Genomic DNA, 20,309 nt, shown 5'->3' with positions numbered 1-20,309 from the left:
GCTTTGGAATTTGCTGCACAGGATCTGTGTAAATAATAATACTCTTTCAGCTTACCAATCCAACCCAATACATCTGCTCTTGAAGTCTGTCGCATAATAATTATATCTTATTCCATTCTAGCAACAAAATTAGACGGTAGCCCTGTCTTCATCCAACACTGCACACTTAAGGCTGGCTGTGACTACATTTGCAGTTATTTCAACCGAACTCACCTGGCCTACACACTGAAAACCTGTCAAGCAAATTGTTTCGTGGAGAGCATCACTCCGTCCACAGCTCCGTCCACGACTCCGTCCACAGCTCCATCCCCTAATTCGTCCACAACTTCGTCCACAACCACTCAAAAACCACCCACCACTTCTAGTACTGGATTTGGTCTGGCTTTTGGTCTTATGGCGGCTCCGATATTCATATGGCTTCTGCACTAATGGGAACTTAGCGATCAATCTTTCTAGCTCATAAAAAATTCATCATATAGCGAGAACTAGCTTGTTGTATTTTTATAATCAGCTTTTTAATCAATCAAAATGCGCTAAAACTAATAGGAAATATTTGGAATGATCTTGAGAAAGTGAAAGCTTAACGTGGCAAGACCGGAGATTCTACGCGGTGCCGTTTGACATCGTGAATAATTTACGGGAACTTCATAGCTGCCGGCATCATGTTGGAAGATTTTCACTGGATATTTTAAAGACTAAATTAATAGAAAGAATAAATAAAGATTGCCAATTGAAATGAATATTATTTATGGCGAGAATATCTTCAACTTGGCTTTATTTAGTGAGAAATGGGTTTATCACCGGTTTGCTCTCGTGAAAGATAGCGGCACGGCCGTACGTACGTTGCTGAGAATGTGAGCTTGAAGTAAGTGGCTATTCCGAGTACGTCGGGCTAGAAGGGCTAAAAAATGTTTCATTTTGGCAAAGAGTTTTTGTATTTCATTAAAATTTCTTGAAACTTGGTAACATTGAAGAGTTTAACAAATGTCACAACTCTGTTGTTTTACTTTTTTGAATGTCGACATTTTTGGCGGGAAAATGACGTCATCAATTTCAGCGGAAAATCGAAATACTCCTCAATGGAAAATTCTAACTAGCGCATTTGAAAGAACTGCACATGAGGAGTTCAAAAATGCAAAACTCTTCATTTCTGATATGGAAACCAAAAGATAAGATTTTCTAAGAATAGCAACAAAATGAGACATTTTTGAGCCCTTCTAGCCCGACGTGGGAAAAATTTGTTCAAGTTGACTTTGCGGTGTATTATGGGGACGTCCCCCCCACCCCTCCAAAAAACATCCCCGCATGACTGCAACACTCTCGCGACCCAGTTTTTTCCTTAACCTCGGAAAATGACAATACTCATTCTGTTTTGTAACGAAACCAAAATGCCAAAATCAAAATCATGTATATAGTATAAACCTGGTCAAAAGTACCATGGGCCGGGTCTCCGAGCGGGGTGGTTTTCGCAACAAATATTTCTCTGGGGACAGGGGAAAAGGATTAAACTGTCCTTAAATAACTAAATCTCCTTCCTGCCCCGGGGGTCGGTGGGTCGAGGTTTTCAACTCAGTCAGGTTCTAATTATATAAACACTTTCATAAAATATAAATATGGAGTTGATTCTATCTGAACAACGCTCAGGTCTCGCGAACCGAACCCCGCAGGACGTCTGCAACGGAGGCTAGTCTGGTATTGTGTCGCGCGCTTTTGTTCTCATTTGGAAAAAATCCGTTCTCTTTTCTAGTCCATATTGACACGTCTTTCCGGGCCTCTTCCAATTCAGCTTTTGTCAATCAAATATGCTAACTCAATCTCTAAGCCAGAAACCAAAGATTAGAAGCCAAAAATCCGGAGGCCTTGAATTTTTTATTGTAATTGTAAATATTGATCAGTGTTATATAGTAGAACAGAATAATAACTTCTGATTGTAATAATTAAAAAGCATGGAATAGCTGAGTAGAATAAGCATCTTTACACGTAGCTACACGTGGCCGGCCGGTCATTAAACGGCTGAAGTTGAAGGGATTTCTGATAAAGCTACTTTAATTTATAGAGAATTTCGAATGATTTTTAGTCCTTTCAAGAACAAATTACAGTGCTAGGCACTCAACCGGCAAGAACACTTCAAGTTTTTTTTTAGGTTATTCTCATTTAGGTTATTATTTCCTGGGTAAGTTTCTAACTCTAAAAAATGAAGCATAATTGAGTTCAAATACACCAAGTGCCCATAAAAATAAATTCATTTATATTTCCGAAAACCGGTGACAAAAAACTCGAAATGGTATGAATAGCAAGTGTCATTTAGAAAATTTTAGTGCTAAAGAATCAATAATTACATGGAATTTGAAAATAATATTATTTTCAAAAGTGTTTTTTTTTTTTTTTTTGTCGGAAAACTATCAGTGGAAAATCGTAACTTGAACTGAAATAACTAAGCATGGTTCTGCAAAGAAGAATTAATTTCGTTTACTATAAATTTTATAATACGTTTTTACTGCTGTAGGATTGTTTTGAAATCAAAGCGAGTCACCTGAGCATTTCAGATATTTCAAATGTATAGAAAAAAATTTCTAGCTTTTATCCTTTTAATTTTCTAAACCAGAAAAATGGCTGTGACTAATTATTTTTGGAATAAAATAATAATATGACCAAAACTTAGGATTAAAAAAGAATACATCCTAAAATTCCACGTTCCCGAGTCCTTTCTATTCCATTATTTATCTTGGACATAAACTAAAATCTTTTACTGTAAAAGTTCAATTTTTTCCCTCTTTTCTGTTTAATTTTCTGTTAAAAAATATTAAGCCTTACATAATTTAAAACGCTTGACGATTATTACACGGAGAGGGGATGAACAGGTGTATGCAAATCCTTCGATCCGTTAAAATTTTTACCTGAATCCGTCCGTATCCGGAAAAAAATGCACGAATATCAATCCTCAAATAACTTGACAGTTTCCTTGTACTTTTTATCTCGACCAGCAAGAACAAACATTAAGAATTTTCAACAAAAACAAATATTGAAAATATTCTGAAGAGGTTTTCGATCCTGCGATCCGAAGCCTATAGCGATCAAAAACCGAAATCCGAACCAATGAATGGATAAAACCGCAATCTGCTGCATTTGCACGACCAAATGGACAATTGTTTTACTCCGAATCCTTAATTTTAGGATTTTGACACTGAATCCATAAACTGGACTAAATCATTTGCGAAATCAGCCGATCTTTAGATTTTTTAAGGTCCGGAGTCTATTGTTCCGTTCCTGATTTTCCAATCCATCCCAGTGGTCTACACGACCTCGTGATAACCCAAATGTATACGAGACTTTGGCGGGTTTTTGATCACAGTTGAGCTCACACTCATCTTCACTTAACTCAGAAAAAAGACTCTAGAATCCTGTCAAAATGACTTCTGCGATGGTGAGTAGTTTATTTAATCTATAAATAATCTCTAAGATAAGTCCTCGTTCTCAAAAAGTCGAGAAAAAATATCTTGATTGAGTTCAAAGTAACGTGATCTGAGTTGGATTTTGATTTTTAAGGCGTTGGATTTGACCAAACTTCTCACTGAATCCTTCAAAATATTCCTCGATTCTTAGCTAATTCTCTATTTTTATTAAGCAGTTGATTCATAAGTCTTTTGAAATAGCTAGTTTATTTTATAAATTTGGTGTCTGAAGGAGAAATGATTTTCAGAAAGTCTGCAAGCGTAGAGCAGGTATTCGTTTTATTTACCTACAGTATTAACATATGCATGGCTTTATAATACCGTAATTACTTTTTGTTCTTCAAAAAAAGTCTCCTATGTAGTAATCTGAACTCTCAATACATTATTTAAGCTTGGCATATATCCTACGTTTTCATAATTTAAGAATCGGGGGATTTTTGGCGGGTTTATAGTAAAGGTTTATGCAGCGTGGATCAGCGAAGTCATGCATAACTTTATAAGATATACAACCAGCTTTCTTCAATCTAAACATAAGCTTTTTTAAGCTAATTTATAAGCTTTCTTTTCATATCCTATAACCTCAAATTAACTCATTCAAATGCTTCCAAACCACGGAAGAGTACCCGACATGCCAAAAATATAATAAAAACCAACATCTGTTTAAAATACAAAAAATATAAACAAAACAAATGGTTGTAAGTCCTTATTACATATAGAGCTTTACTGATGAAGTCTCCAAAAATTAAAGTTTTCGTCTTTATTTTTCTTATTTTTTTATCAAGCGTAAAGATCCAAGCCTTTGATAGTTGATGATTGCTTTATCAATAATAGATTTGCTTAGAAAGCTGGAATATTTCATATTTGCATAAAAATTTCAATTGATCAGTGTATTTAAAGAAAGACCTTAACTTTTGTGCAAAAAATTTCATGAGCTCAATAAATTATAGCCAAAGTCATTTTGATCTACGGAATTTTTTTAATGTAAAAAATCATATTTAGTGGTACAGACTTGATATATGATATGCTGTAGTCTGGGATCCTCAGCTGGTCTTTTGTATTTTTAACCGTATATTTTAGCATCTAATTGATTACCAAATGGTTTTTGACCTTTATGCACTAGTCTTGCACGTACGTATCTCTAGCTCTAGACAAAATTCAACTTGAAAAAATCTTTAAAAGACCGTTATTCATATTTTATTAATTTTTGTTCTCAAATACAATTTTGAAAAAATATTTTTTTTCACAAAATAAGAGGTCTTTTTGGTTTTCCTAGTATGTGTAAGTAACATTTTCTTTTCAAAAAAGGTTTATTCAATTTATTCATACATACAAAGTAGTGCTTAGAAAACTGTTCAAAATTAAAAAATTAAAAAATATTTAACTTGATTTGTTTTCCACTCAATTCTTTGCACCTTTAGAGTTTTGAAGCTTTGTTAGGTTTGTTCTCTTCAATAATGTATTTTTAAAAAATCAAAAACAAATGATCTTTAAAATTGTCTTGAAATCTGTTTTTGAAATTGTTTAAAGCATTTGTAAAATGAAAGCTAAAATTTCTGAAATGTTTGGGATAAATTTTTGAAAGTTTTTTTATATAGCTAACACTCTTTGTTGTAACATGTATTGTTTGAAGTTCAGACAATTGAACACTGTAAACAAACCAAACTTGAGTGAAACTACTAATAATAAGACAAAACAATTGGGAGCCCCTGAAACGAGACGTTAGACCTGAGTATTGCGCTAATAATACTAGAGAATATAAACTTTCTATATTGTGACAATGTGTATCATAGTTATTACAAAGCAGAAGGGCACTCAACTCAATGATGCAATGATTAGATTTTGATGGTGCAAATATTGGATGGTGGTGGTGGTGGTGGAGATGATGAATATGTTGATGCAATGATTAGATGATGATGATGCAAAGATTGGGTGGTGATGATGATGATAATTCAAAGATTAGATGGTGGTGCATGGTGATGATGTTGACAGAATGACTAAATGTTGATGTTAATGATGCAAATATAGAATGGTGGTTGTAGTGATGATGATGATGTTCATGTATTGATTAGATGTCAGGGATGATGATAATGGTGATGGTGATGACGATGTTGATGCAAGGATAGGATGGATATGATGAGATATGATGTTCATGTTATTGATACAATGATTAGATGAAAATGCTGATAATGACTGATGATTGGATAATAGTGGGGATGATGTTGATGGAATGATTCGATGGTGCTGGTGCAAAGATTAGATGATGGTGGTGTCGATGGTGGTGATGATGGTTCAATAATAAGATATTGATGGTGATTATGGTGATGACACAGTGATCGCATGTTGTTGGTGGTGATGATAATGGTGATGGTGATAAATACAACAGTCAATGATGGTGATGCTAAATGATGATAATATAAGTCAGCCGTACAAACTACATGTATTCATATCGTTTTACGAAGGCACACAAAGACCGCCTCCTCATCAAGGGAGGAACAATTGTCAATGATGACCAGATGTTCGAGGCTGATATTTACGTAGAAAATGGAATTATCAAGTAAGTTTTGAATTATCTTGAATGAATGCTTTTTGATGATACTAAAATGCCTGTAAACTTCATTTATACTTTTTTTATCAACTCTACTGGGCACAGCTAACTCACTGGTCGAACCCTGAAACAACCTCGGCAGATCTGGGACAGGGCACGGCTAACTCATAGTTCAAGTCTTGAAACAACGTCTGGGCTGATCTAAGTCAGGGCATGGCTAAATCACAGATCAAACCCTGAAACAACGTCTGGGCTGATCTAAGTCAGGGCATGGCTAACTCACAGATCAAACTCTGAAACAACCTCTGGGCTTATCTAAGTCAGGGCACGGCTAACTCACAGATCAAACCCTGAAACAATCTCTGGGCTGATCTGCAGCGTGCTCTTTGGTCTCAGATTTCAGATCCGCGTCTGACAACATTTTTATGAAATAAGTGTATATATATTGTTATTAAGAATGTTTGGTTCTTCAGGGAGATTGGCAAGTCCATTGTTACGCCAGGAGACACCAGGGTAATCAATGCAAACAAGAAACTGGTAATTCCAGGTAACACAGTATTCTTTTCCTCTCAAATCATTTTCTTTTGTTTCTTTTCTTTTGTGTCGTTTTTCATATAGAGCGTTTTCACGTGACGTCACAGTGGCCACGTTGGTGTACCAAAACAATACATTTTCTATCCTCCGGGAATTGAACTCTATTTTTATGCAAATACTGCGCAGAAAGTTTCTATTGTTTGGTACTCCAATATGACTGCCTTGTAACGTGAGTGATAACTCTCTATATTCTCAATGACAATGTTCATCATAGAGGCTTTACACCATCACGTGTCGGCGCCCATAATACATCTTGGGCTTCCTATGGTTAGATGGCAGAACAATAAAGTCCCGGTGCTCTTGGGAATTGAGTTCTTTCTCATATAAAACGATTATATTGTTCCTGCTATCTACATGGCTGCCGTCACGTGGTGGTGCAAAACCTCTATTAAGTTTACAATATTATAGCCACGATATAATGCACACTGATTGGCTGGATATCTATGAACAAGAAATTGATTGTATAAGTGCCTGTGATTATGCATGCTCACATCTGTTGAAGTTAAAACAATTTTTTTCAAGTTATGTCTTCTTTCAAAACATCACTTTCAAAAAAACAGCATTCCTTAGCTCATTTAGGATTATAGCATCTCAGCATCCCATAATTCAAGATGGCAGCCGTATCAATACAAAGATCTATTATTATTGTTGTGGTAGATTAGCAGCGCACCCTACCCCTGTCTTAATTGGGCATTTAAATATTAACTTCTCAATTCCTATCTTATTTTTCATATTACATGTGGTATTGATACGCACCCCATCCCCCTTGAGCATTCAAATATTAACTTCCCAATTTCTATCTTATTTTAATATTACAGGTGGTATTGATACACACACTCATTTTCAGCTTCCCTTTATGGGCATGGTCTCTGTTGATGACTTTTATATCGGCACCAGAGCTGCTGTTGCTGGGGGTACAACCATGATAAGTAAGTTTTTCAAAACTAATAGGGATGTCATTCTTTTGTGTTAAATTTTAAATTGATGCCATGAAACAACTTCTGGGATGATCTAAGTCAGGGCACAGCTCACTCACAGATAGAACCCTGAAACAACCTCCAACTCAGTCAAGGTATGACTAGTAACTCAAAGATTGAACCCTAGCTAATTCAAGATGAAATCCTGAAACGATTTCTTGACTGATCTAAGTCAGGGCACAGCTAACTCACAATTCCAACCCTTAAACAATCTCAAGGTTGATCTAAGTCAAGCCATGGCTAACTAACAGATCAACCTGAAGGTTTATCTCAAGGTTGATCTAAGTCAGGGCACGGCTAACTCACAGATCAACCCTGAAACAACTTCTGGGCTGATCTAAGTCAGGGCATGGCTAACTCACAGATCAACCCTGAAACAACCTCTGAGCTGATCTATGTCAGTTCATGGCTAACTCACAGATCAAACCCTGAAACAATCTCTAATCTGATCTAAATCAGATTAGAGGGGAACTGATTAAATTAAGATTTACTTGTTGGGTTTAGTGAAGGGGGGAAATGTGTATATTTACCATGATAGAAAAGCCCTCAAATCAAGGGAGACCTAAAAAACGTCCCTCACATTTGATGCCAAGTCCAGAAATCACACCCAAGACACCAGAGTTGAGAATCAAGTACACTACCCGGACCACCTTTATTCCCTTGCTCCGTCTACTCAAGGTGCTGACACACGGTGCAACATTGCATGCAACATTGCACGCAACATTGCAAGCAACAAATTTGAATTGGGGTGGCACACATTGTAACATGATCACGCAACATCGCTTGTGTCAGCCTGCAGCAGTTATAAATTTGGTGCAAACTGACTGGCTGGAAATTTCAAAGTGTTGCAGCCATGTACACATGATGAAAGTCGTTCCGCGAAATGTCTAAGAGTAGATCGCTGTTTGACTTCAGATTTGTTGCATGCAACGTTTTGTGCAACAAGTTTGGGGTAGACACACGGTGCAACATTCCCGTTGCATGCAATGTTGCAAGCAATGTTGCACCATGTGTCAGCAACTTAAGTATCTTGTTTCGTATAATGATATAATGTCCTTTTTTTGTTATTTTATAGTTGACTTTGTTGCTCCTGCAAAGGGTGAATCTTTGCTTGAAGCCTATGACAGATGGATGGGCTGGGCAACTGAAAAAGGTACAGTTGTCCAAAACATGTTCCTTTTTACGCCAGTATTCAATAGGGAATATGCACGAGCACGAATTTCTAGCACAAAGCATGATGGGAAATCGAGTACTATACACATAACAAGGAAATCAATAGAATTATCAGAAACAAATATGCTGTTATTTTCTTCTGTTGAAATGCTCACATTTCCATACAAAATGTCAAAGGAAAAATTGTCAGAGGGATTTTTAGAGGAGCTGAAAAATCGTAAGTACTCTGTTTCCCATCATGCTTTGTGCTTGAGTTTCATTTTAGTCTGGGGGGGGGGGGGGGGGGTACTGCCCTATATTCGCTATAGGGGTACGTGCTGCCAAACAGGGTATGGTCATCAGCGATTCTACTCTGGTACAGGGTATATAAAATCGCTCTCGCTCTGGGACAGGGTAGATTAAATCACGCTCTCTCCTCTCTGAAACAGGGTATCTATTTTTGCAATACCGGAAAAGGGTTTGGTTTTCAGCGATCTTGCTCTGGAACAGGGTATGAATTTCAGCAATTTTACTCTGGAACCGGGTCAGGGCTCAGCGGCACACCCCTATTCTAAATGGGCAAGAGTACCCCCCCCCCAGGGTTTTAGTATGATTCTTTCTGGCTGACAGCACATGGTGGTCCATGTTTGACCAGCATTCGGAGAAGATTATAAGATTCGAATACTTTTATCAGCTGATTGAAAACCTTCAACTCAAAGGGTTTTTAACAATCTCAAAATAACATATTGTATTCTCGTTACATCTTTCAGCCTGTTGTGATTTTGCCTTCCACATGATAGTCTCTTGGTGGTCAGATGAAATTGCTGATGAGATGGGGATCATTGTCCGAGATAAAGGTAAAGTGTTGATCAAATTTCTAGATAATCAAAGACCAATCTTCCCACCTTTTCTCTATTTATGCTACAAGGGTTTTCTCCAGGTTCTCCCGTTTCCTCCCTCCGTGAAAATCAACATTGTGAGTTGAGCGTTGTGTGCATAGTACATTGAATGTAGTGGTAGTGTATGTGAGCGAAAAGTGTCCCCAATTAGTGCAAAAGCTCAAGAACATAACAACTAGAAACTTAAATAAAGAGATTTATTTTATATAGCTTAAACTTTGAGTTATTCCTTGACAGTTGGAAGTTGATTTCTAAGGAGGTAAAAAAAAAAAACGAAAATAACAGATAATGCTTTTTAAACTGAGGTTTTTACTACTTAACATGTTTCGGCCGAAACAGAAAAACTGGAGAACCTGGAGAAAACCCTTGAAGCACAGGAGAGAACCAACAAACAACTCTACTCACATACAACACCATGCCTGGCAGGACTTGAACCAGAGGTGGGCCGCATTGATGAGAGGTGGCACATTAGTAGCACACACCACCGATGCTTCCCCAGGCTTATTATTTTCATCATGACTATGTTCTTTCTGGTACTGTATTATTAGGACTTGAGATAGCCTGCGTAGCAGCCCAAAGGGGGGAGGGGGAGATCCTCCCTCACTCCTCCACAGGCCCCCCTCCCCTTCCCCTCTCCTGCCTCCCAATTTAGACCGCTACGCAGGCTAGAGTTGAGACATTTTTCCTTATTTGCTAATGATGAATGTTTTGATTTGTTGTGTTCAGGTATAAACTCCTTCAAAACCTTCATGGCTTACAAAGGTGTTTTGATGTTGGAAGATCACGAGGTATGTCATGTATTAACTTTTCTGGAGTTATAGAACGTGTAGGAGATGCTTTAAACTTACAGTCAAAAAAGATGAAGCATTATTTTTACCACTATTGTAAATTTTCTTGCTTTCTGATTGGTTGTAGAGCCAGGGGAAATAGGATGACGTACCGATAAATTATGTCAGCAAATCATGTGCACACTTAAAACACAGTTTTTATTTCAAATTTTACCCTTGTGTTTGTAGTAGAGTTTAAATTTATTTCTGGTTAAAAAAAACAATTTCCTCCAGTATTCTTTGGTATGTTCTCTTATTTACCACTTTTTTCGTCATCTAGCCGTCAAAATATGTTGTGAACTCCCTCGGCTACATGTACGCCTTGTGAGTCCACAACATTTTAAAGGCTAGATAACAAAAATGATGGTAAACTGGAGGAAATTTCTTCCCACTTTCCTTTTCTCCTTATCTTATCTTATTTTCTTTCTTTCATTCCCTTAAATTTCTCCCTCCCTCTCTCTCATTATTCTTTTCATTCGCTTCCCTAAAGCAAATTGCAGAATATGTTTATAATATTTCAGAAAGTGTGCCGTGTAGTAAATGAATTCTATATTTCTTTTTGCCAGATGATTCCTTGCTACAAGAGATGTAAAGAGATAGGAGCTCTTGCTATGGTGCATGCTGAGAACGGTCACCTTATTGATGAGGTACATTATACATCACTGTGTGTGTAAGTGTGCGTGTGATGCAGGGGAGGTGTGTACTAGAGATAGCGGAAGAGATTGGGTGGAGTCCACTGCTACACATATTGTGCTGTTTCTCACTGCTGCGTAGTTGAAGACTGGAGTTACAGTTTTGATTCCCAATGAGCCACATATGTCAGTTGAGTTTGTTTGATGCAATGTTCTCTCCCTTGCCACGAGGGTTTTTCTCTAGGTTCTCTGGTTTTCCTCCCTGTGTTAAGATCAACATGTGAGTTGAGTTTGTTTGGTGTGTTGTTCTCTCCCTTGCCACGAGGGTTTTTCTCCAGGTTCTCTGGTTTTCCTCCCTCCATAAAATCAACATGTGAGTTGAGTTTGTTTGATGTGTTGTTCTTTCCCTTGCCACGAGGGTTTTTCTCCAGGTTCTCTGGTTTTCCTCCCTCCATAAAATCAACATGTGAGTTGAGTTTGTTTGATGTGTTGTTCTTTCCCTTGCCATGAGGGTTTTTCTCCAGGTTTAAAAATTTCTAGCTAAGATTTAACAAAATGCAGCAACTGGCCAGCCAGCCGTCAGTTTATTTCATTTTTATGGGATAACTGTCTTTTGTCTTACTCTTTTATTATTCAGGGAGCAAACGAGATGATAAAGTTGGGCATTACTGGTCCTGAAGGTCATGAAATGTGCCGCCCAGAGGAAGTGGAAGCTGAGGCAACTCAAAGAGCAGTCACAATAGCAAATAGAGTCAATTGTCCTCTATATGTTGTTCACGTCATGAGCAAGAGTGCTGCCAGAGTCATTACAGAAGCTCGACAGAGAGGAAATGTAGTGTTTGGTGAGCCTATTGCTGCTGGTCTCGGTACTAATGGCACAAATTATTGGAACACTTGTTGGAGACATGCCGCAGGTATATTACACATAATAACCATGTTTAAATGTGTTTGTTGTTGCTGCTGCTGCTACCATCGACACCATGATGATGATCATCATTGGCAGCGGTGATATTCATGGTCATGACATCCTGTGCAGGAATAAATACAAACTCTTGCCAGTCACCAGTCATAATGAACAGCCAAATTAGTTTCAACTTGGCCATCATTCATTTCTGACTCAACATAACTGGTCAAAATGACTGGCAAGGGAAACATTTGACAGGACAAGTTCCAATTCTAGCCAGACATGGTGGTGGTGATGATGATGATCAGATGATAATGATAATAATATATTATTATTATTATTATTATTTATCATGATGAGGATGAGAAGGGAAGTACGGGTGGCGTAGCAGTGTGAGCGCCTGCCTCTCATCAATGCAACCCGAGTTCAAGTCCCGCCGGGTTCAGTGTTGTATATGAGTAGAGTTGTTTGTTGGTTCTCTCCTGTGCTTCGAGGGTTTTCCGGGTTCTCTGCTTTTCCTCCCTCCGCAAAAATCAACTTCTAAATTCCGATTCGATCATAGAATGAGGGCCACAGGTTTGTTAGCAACTAGCTATTAAGTGCTATCCTCGTGAAAAAAAGGATTTTTTAAAGAGGATTGTGGTTGTGATGATGAAATTGATTTAAGATGATGATGATCATCATTGTGGTGGTAGTGGTAGTGACTATGGTGGTGATTATGATGATGATGATGATGACCATGGTACATAATATGTGATTTGAGCATTTTCCCCCCAGATTCTTTAGTTTTCCTCCCTGCTTGAAAATCGTATTTTATTTAAGTTAAAAAGATATAACTAGCTAAAAACTAGTGTGAGCTGCGTCGGTGTTTCTAATGAAACAGTAAAGATACAAGAGTAAATTATACACCGTGAAAAGATGACATTTAACATTTATTATGATTATTAATGAACGCTTTACTTTCAACTAACCTTTTCTTTTGTCTTTTGATTGTTTGTTTTTGTTTCCTTGCCTACCTTGTTCTCATTGGTTTCTTTTGTCTTATTCTATCATATATACACTCCTTTCTACCACTTCTTTCTCTTTTACTCCGACGAAGGACTAGCGTCCGAAACGTCAGTTTTTTCATTTTTTCACAGTGTATAATTTACCTTTTCATCATTACTGTTTATTTAAGTTAACTGTTTTTGTTGTGTTGTCATGGTTACTAATCCCAGGTTTGTCTGATCTGTTTTACAGGTCATGTGATGGCACCTCCTCTTCGTCCTGACCCAACCACACCTGACCATCTCATGAACTTACTGGCAGAGTATGTACTAGAGTAGCTTTCCAGGGTTCGTGCTACTCCTTAAACTCCTTGAAAACTCCTTGAATTTAATTCACGTTTTCAAGGGCGCTCGAAAAGCTCTTGAGTTTTGCAGTAATTTTAGCGAAACACCTTGAATTTTTGCTTTGATCATTACTTGCATGGCTCTGAAATAGATCTAGTCAGAAAGATTGGAAAATCTGAAAGTTGGCCATGTGCAACCACTGTGTAAAACCTTGGCATAGTTAGCTGAACATTCTCCTTGCAAATTTGTTTGGTTCCTTGTATACTCCTTGAATAGCCCTTTAATTTTAATTGGTTACCTCAGCACGAACCCTGGTTTTCGTATGACTAAAAAGCTCACAACACTAACACAGCCGTGACATCCCAAGGAATACCAGACCAATCACATTGCACGAGAACTTACTCTCCATCCAATAAAATACCTCGAACACGGCATAAACATGGTGCAGACAGGTCACATTGCATGAGGAAAAAAGCCAACCAATTCTAGCAAACATCACAGTCAAGGCACTTCTTCATTAAGGCACTGAGCTTTTCACAGCCATGCGAAAAATTCACCTCAAGTGCACTGCACAACTACTCCAACTTTGATTAGTTTTTCAATTGATTCTTTTTTTGCATTTAGTGATGATCTTCAGTGCGTGGGAACTGACAACTGTACCTTCAGTGGTAAACAGAAAGCTATCGGGAAAGATGACTTCAGAAAGATTCCCAATGGAATCAATGGTAATTAAGTTATTCCTTCAACATATCTGTACCTCCCCCCCTGCACCTAGCCTCTTTTATCCTTATCTCTCTCCCCCTGCACCTGCACTGGAACCCCCTGCTTGGTATGATAAGGCAGCCTCCCTTATCTTGATCTCCCTCCTGCTCACACACAGCCTCCCTTATCTTGATCTCCCTCCTGCTCACACACAGCCTCCCTTATCTTGATCTCCCCCCTGCTCACACACAGCCTCCCTTATCTTGATCTCCGCCCTGCTCACACACAGCCTCCCTTATCTTGATCTCCCCCCCCCCCCCCCCTGCTTGTATGCAGCCTCTCTTTTCCTTATCTCCACCCCTTCCTCACACACAGTCTCCCTAAGTCTTAATTTCTATAATATTTCTCTGATGACCATAGCCATCTCCGCAGGCTACCCCATATATTCTCTGTTGGATTTACTGTGTTATATTTTATGGCAGAGAAGAACTAGGAACGAGAGAGGAGTTAGAAGCAATAAAGATACTGTATTTCCTCTTTCAAGTCCCCAGTCCTGACTCACCAAAAAATCAATTAGCCTCTAGCCTCTAATAGACCTTTTGAATGTGACATCAAAGCTGCACAATTTGGAGGACAAAGGAGTTTCAATCTCTTGAGAATTGGAAACCTATTGTGATGTCCTGCAAATTGAGCTGCATTCCGACATGCTGCAAGGGGTCTAGGAATAAGCCCCTACCCCTATGAAACAGTGTGGTCCTCTACCTCTGTAGGCCTGTAGACTGATTGTGAACAAAAGTAATTATGAATTCCAAAAATCAGGAAAATCTATCAAGCCCCCAGCCTCTAAAAAGCACTCCCCTCTTCTCCAAAAAGCTCGCCAATTTTGAGTTGCAATTGATGATTGTCATCCGCATTATGACTGCTAAAGCTACCCTTGGCGATAGGTCTTTCCATGTAGCAGCTCCTAAGTTGTGGAATAAGCTTCCGCGCGAGCTTCGTGATATCACTAATATATAATATACATCTTTTTATAGAAGCTTATGGTTATTGAATTTTAAATTGAATTTCAAATTTTATTAGCTTTATACATATACATATATATATATATATATATATATTGCATTTGAAATATATTGCATTTGAAATACTTAGATATTTTTAGAGCTATTTATGATTTATTAGCTTTATATAGTTTACTGTATATATTTTATTTGTTATATTTTTGTAATTATATTGTAATGCGCGTTAGATCAATTATATGGATAGCGCGCAATATAAGTTAATAAAATTATTATAATTATTATTATAATTGTCATTTTTTAATGCCTCTCAATCTATTTAACAAAACTTTTACTTATTCCTATCCATAGGTGTGGAAGATAGAATGTCTGTCTTGTGGGAGAAAGGAGTGGTAAGAAGTAAACGTTTTTAAAAGTTCCCCTTCATTTCTTGTTGCAAAAATTCAAATTCTTATTGTTTTTAAATGTTCTAGGAATCTGGTAAAATGGATCCATGTCGCTTTGTAGCTGTAACTAGCACTACTGCAGCCAAGATCTTCAACATTTATCCACAGAAGGTAAGTAAAACCCGAAGAAAATGAGCCATTGAGGACATTTTAAGTAAAAACGTTAGTTCCTGTTGTATTAGATGTGAGCCTTCCATCCCTTCTCTCATATTTCTGTTTTCTTTCCCTCTTTCTTCACAGCTCAACTTCCTTCCTTCCATCCTCCCTTCCATCCTTCCTTCCATCCTTCCTTCCATCCTTTCATCCTTCCCTCCCTCCTTTCATCGTCCCTCCCTTCCATCGTCCCTTCCATCCTTCCATCCTTCCTACCATCCTTCCTTTTATCCATCCTTCCTTCCATCCTTCCGTGCATCCTTCCATCCATCCTTCCATCCATCCTTCCTTCCATCCTTCCTTCCATCCTTCCTTCTATCTTTTCATCCTTCCCTCCCTCCTTCCATCGTCCCTTCCATCCTTCCATCCTTCCTTCCTTCCTTCCATGCTTCCTTCCATCCTTCCATCCATCCCTTCTTCCATCCTCCCTCCAGCCCGTTTCTCCTGCTTTCCCTTACCTTCCCTCTTTCTAGCAATCGCAGCGTCCCTCTCTACCTTTCTTCCTTTCCTTATTTCCATCTTCCCTTCATTTCTTCCTATCGTCCTTCTTTCTTCGTTACACACTCTTTCCTTCATTCTTCTCTTCTATTTACTTCTTCCCTTCTATTCCTCCAATTTTTCTTCTCCCTTTCTCTCACCTTGATATAGCCGTTTCTTTCCCATCTCTTTTTATTCCTTCTCAGGCCCTTTTTTTCTCATTCAATCTCGTTTGTTCATTTTATTTTTTCCTTTTTCTCCAGGGTCGGATCGCAGTTGGTTCAGATGCTGATATCGTCGTTTGGGATCCCGACGCAACACGAGTCATTTCCGCCAAAACCCATCACCAGGTCAGGTGAATTCTTTCTTTGTGGACATTAAACCTGGGACTTCCTGATGACAAAGTCTCCGTCTCTTTTTCTTTCGCTGGATCGACATTCACAAGGAAAAGGAGACTATTTTTTTCTCTCTCGCCGAAATAAAAATGGAGTTTCAGCAGGAAAACCTGAGGCCATATTTAGCTACCCAATCACAATGTAGAGTGAAAACTTGAGCCAATGAGGAGAGAGCAGAAATTGACCTCAGCCAATCAAATAGTTTCATTCCCACAGTAAAGATAACATCTAAGTTGTTTGTATGTGACGAGATCGAGACTTCGTTGTTTACTTCATATTGGTTTTAGTTAAGTTCTGTGTTTTGTAATTATTGAATGTAGTGGTAATGCGTGTGGAGTGCACCTCATTGAAGAGTACGTGGAGTGATGCGGTGGCATAGGTGGCGTAGGGGTTTACAGCTCGCCTCTCACCACTGTGGTCCGGCGGCCTGGAGCCCTAGCTCAGACTGGATCATATGTGAGTTGAGTTTGTTTGGTGTGTTGTTCTCTCCCTTGCCACAAGGGTTTTTCTCTAGGTTCTCTGGTTTTCCTCCCTCCATAAAAATCAACATGTGAGTTGAGTTTGTTTGGTGTGTTGTTCTCTCCCTTGCCACGAGGGTTTTTCTCCGGGATCTCCGGTTTCCTCCCTCCGTAAAAAAGCAACATGTGAGTTGAGTGAATCGAGTTGTGTATGTTGTAAATATAGAATGTAGTTGTAGTGCGTATGGAGGGAACCTAACGAGAGCTCCTCATGGGGAGTGGTGGCCAAAATATGTTAATGAGATATTCTTTTGTTTTAAGAATCATAGTGAGGTTGTTGGGTCGGTTCAATGCTCGTCATCTTATTTGCATCTCATGACTTTTCTGTGTCTTGTTTGCTGCAGGCTGTTGATTTCAACATCTTTGAAGGCATGAAGTGTCATGGGGTACCCCTGGTCACCATCAGCCAAGGACGTGTGGTCTATGAAAATGGAGAGGTATGGGCACCGGAAGTCAGACGTCACAAACTTGACGTCATTTCCACTAACATAGTTTTGCAGAACTTTGAGTTCTGTAAACGTTTATTATAACGGGTGTTTGGCAACCGGAATAGGTCACTTCACTTCCATTATTGTGTCATTTACTACCACTACCAGAATCCCTTGCACACTTTCTTTTGTTCAGTTAATAAGCACCAATTGTCTTGCTATTCTCATGAGGAAACACAAACTTGAATAAGAAAGAAAATTCGCAAAAAAAGCATTTTGGTAGTTGCAGTAAATTGACGCCATCATGCAAACTGCCTATTACCATGGTAACTTCTATTGCTTTACTATAATGCCTCCGCCCTTGTGCTAGGCAACGGTAGCTGCCATGGTTACTTCACTTTTTACCTTTTGTTTGATGTTTCAGCTGAATGTGGTACGTGGTTCAGGCCGTTTTATCAAGACGCCTCCCTTCTCAAGCTACGTGTACAACCGTGTACATGTTAGGGATAGGGTAAGTAGTTTTATTAGTTACTAAATTACAACCCCTCCCCCCATGAATTAAACATTGTTTGTCTTGAAAAAAAAAAAAACTCCTCACGAATCCAGTCTTTCTCATCCGTTATGACACAAGAACCCCAACGCAAACAAATTTACGAAGCCACGTTCAATATCTTAAAATCTAGACTTGATTGCAAGGCTTAAGTAGTACAAACACGTGCATCACCAGATACATTTATTTGGTAGGAGTAAAGTAATGTACCATATACGAATTTCCTACCTTTTGGCAAAAATACGAAAATTTTGCTTGTCAGCAAAATGCTAGTCAGTATATCTGCCGACTTTGACCTTTTAAAGGTTAATGCAGTTTTAAACATTACGAACGGCCTCGATATTGGCTGAAATTTTAATAACTCGAACGTAGATTTATTAGTCACACTTTTTGTTCTATATTTTTTCAAGAAATGGGTCCCTCAGAAAGTAGAGCGGGAGCCGTACAAAGGTCCTGTAGAAACGCCTAGTGAAGAAGCCACAGCACGCGTTGTCAGATCCCCTGCACAAAGGAAAAACCAGGACCAAAACGAACAGAAGAAATCTGCTCACAGAGATCTCCACAAATCAGGATTTCAACTCTCAGGTTAGTTGTCAAACCTGTTTTTCCTGTCTTGAATGTCATTAGTAACTGGGGCTCACCTCAATCTAGGCCCCAGGACCTATTCTTGGTGTGGACGTTACGTCATAGGCGCCATTTTGGTTGACTATATAAAGCATTCCTCATTTAGTTTCTCTTGTTACATCAACCAAGATGGCGGCTGTTTTCGGGGATTTTTCGGTCACGTGGTTGCACCCAGCAAGAATTTGATTACCATTAGTAGAAATAATGCGGCCGATCAGCGATTCCGAAGTTGGGTAAAAGAATGGGTGGAGTTGAATTTGCAGTATTTTGGTATCGTTTTAGGAGACGAATTAGATGCCATTTTGGAAATATGTCCCCTCAAAACAGTCGCACAATGCATCGAAATGCCAACTCGACCCAGTCTTTTTCTTTAACCTCGGAACAGCCAATAGACGCTTGATTTGTTTATATTTTCTCATTTTTTTCCCCTTTGATTTTTTTCCTTTTCTGTAACATTTTTGCGAGACAGTGTCTCTGTTGTCGTTACGGGACATGATACGCTACAATATTCTCTTCGTTGGCAATTCAACATAACTAAAAAAACTGAAACTGCGTTGTCAAACTATGGAGTTCTGCTGTCAACGCAAGAAAGAAGATAGAAAGAAAGAAAGAAAGAAAGAAAGAAAGAAAGAAAGAAAGAAAGAAAGAAAGAAAGAAAGGAAGAAAGAAAAAGAGAGAGAAGGAATGAATGAAAGGAAGGAAGAAAGAATGAATGAAAGAAAGAAAGAAAGAAAGCAAGCAAGCAACAGAAACATGGGGGGGGGGATGTTGCCGACAGCTTAAACGAAGCAAAATTTGCTCAAAACTTATGACTTTTATTTTCTTAGGTGAACAAGTAGATGATCAAGTTCCATACCGTCCATCTTCTCGCATTCACAACCCACCTGGTGGCACGTCGTCTCTTTCGTTCAGTTGAACGACAACTCCTCTCCAGCTACCCTTTTACACGCCAAAACAACTAAATAATATGTCCCCGTCCGGGTCGTATTTGTACTGGAAAGGTTGTTTTTCACGAGAAAATAAACCTTCATATATGGAACTGTTTTCCTTTTCTCCTTCTTTAACTTTAACATAGAAAGGCAAAAATTTGTAGAACCAAAATGTTTTTTGTAAAAGAAGTTTGAAAGTTTGCATTTGTCGACAAAATGGCCGCTAGTTTTTGATAAAGCGGCCAGGCTACTAAGCAAGATGGCGTTGGGGATATTTTGATCAAGCTTCTTGTCAAAGGTATTCTTTCTGGTAAACCAGTGAATATATTTTAAATAAGGCTATTTTAGTTTTAACCAATGTGTGTAGACAAAGATACAACAGCAGGTATTGAATTACTATTTTTGATGCTGTGTGTGAAAAAATGTCAAAAATACTGCTATTAATCTTCGTAGGAGAAGTAAGTTATTTAGGTATTCTTCTTAGGGTGATCCGAATTGAGCATATAATCGTGACAATAAAAAGAGTTGTGTGAAAATGCTTTTCTTTATGTTATTTGTCTTGTTTACGCGGGTTGAGGAATTCAGTCAAACAAAATCGATCAAAATGTGTCGCTCAATGGAAAAGACGAATATATCTCAAACATTGTATTTTAAACGTATTCAAGTTTCCAAATACAAGCAAATGTACTTATGATTCCGCTACATTTTCAGACTTATCTTTACTTTTGTTCTTCTCTTATATTTATTCAATTTCT

General features: G+C 38.4%; 1 protein-coding gene across 1 annotated transcript; it reads left to right on the top strand.

Moving 5' to 3' along the window:
- The first annotated feature begins 3,284 nt into the window (after positions 1–3,284).
- On the top strand, positions 3,285–20,090 carry LOC116307765 (dihydropyrimidinase). Its single transcript, XM_031718070.2, has 18 exons — positions 3,285–3,424; positions 5,912–6,006; positions 6,471–6,544; positions 7,410–7,520; positions 8,644–8,721; positions 9,491–9,577; positions 10,346–10,407; positions 11,013–11,093; positions 11,716–11,992; positions 13,222–13,291; positions 13,938–14,038; positions 15,386–15,426; positions 15,508–15,591; positions 16,374–16,460; positions 17,368–17,460; positions 17,876–17,962; positions 18,412–18,586; positions 19,453–20,090. Exons 1-18 carry the CDS (start codon positions 3,410–3,412, stop codon positions 19,539–19,541), a joined length of 1,707 nt encoding a protein of 568 aa, XP_031573930.2. The 5' UTR covers positions 3,285–3,409; the 3' UTR covers positions 19,542–20,090.
- The last annotated feature ends 219 nt before the right edge of the window (positions 20,091–20,309 follow it).

Source organism: Actinia tenebrosa, unplaced genomic scaffold (assembly GCF_029948245.1).
Source record: "Actinia tenebrosa isolate PJP-AT-01 unplaced genomic scaffold, QUT_ActTen_1.0 PGA_scaffold7__59_contigs__length_16204524, whole genome shotgun sequence".
NCBI lineage: Eukaryota > Metazoa > Cnidaria > Anthozoa > Actiniaria > Actiniidae > Actinia > Actinia tenebrosa.
Note: the sequence above shows the minus strand (reverse complement) of the source record. Positions and strands in the feature narration are given on the sequence as shown.

Coding starts and splice junctions, on each gene's coding strand:
- LOC116307765 (XM_031718070.2), top strand. Junction 7,521..8,643: donor TGGGGGTACAACCATGATAA/GTAAGTTTTTCA, acceptor GTTATTTTATAG/TTGACTTTGTTGCTCCTGCA. Junction 16,461..17,367: donor CCGCCAAAACCCATCACCAG/GTCAGGTGAATT, acceptor TGTTTGCTGCAG/GCTGTTGATTTCAACATCTT.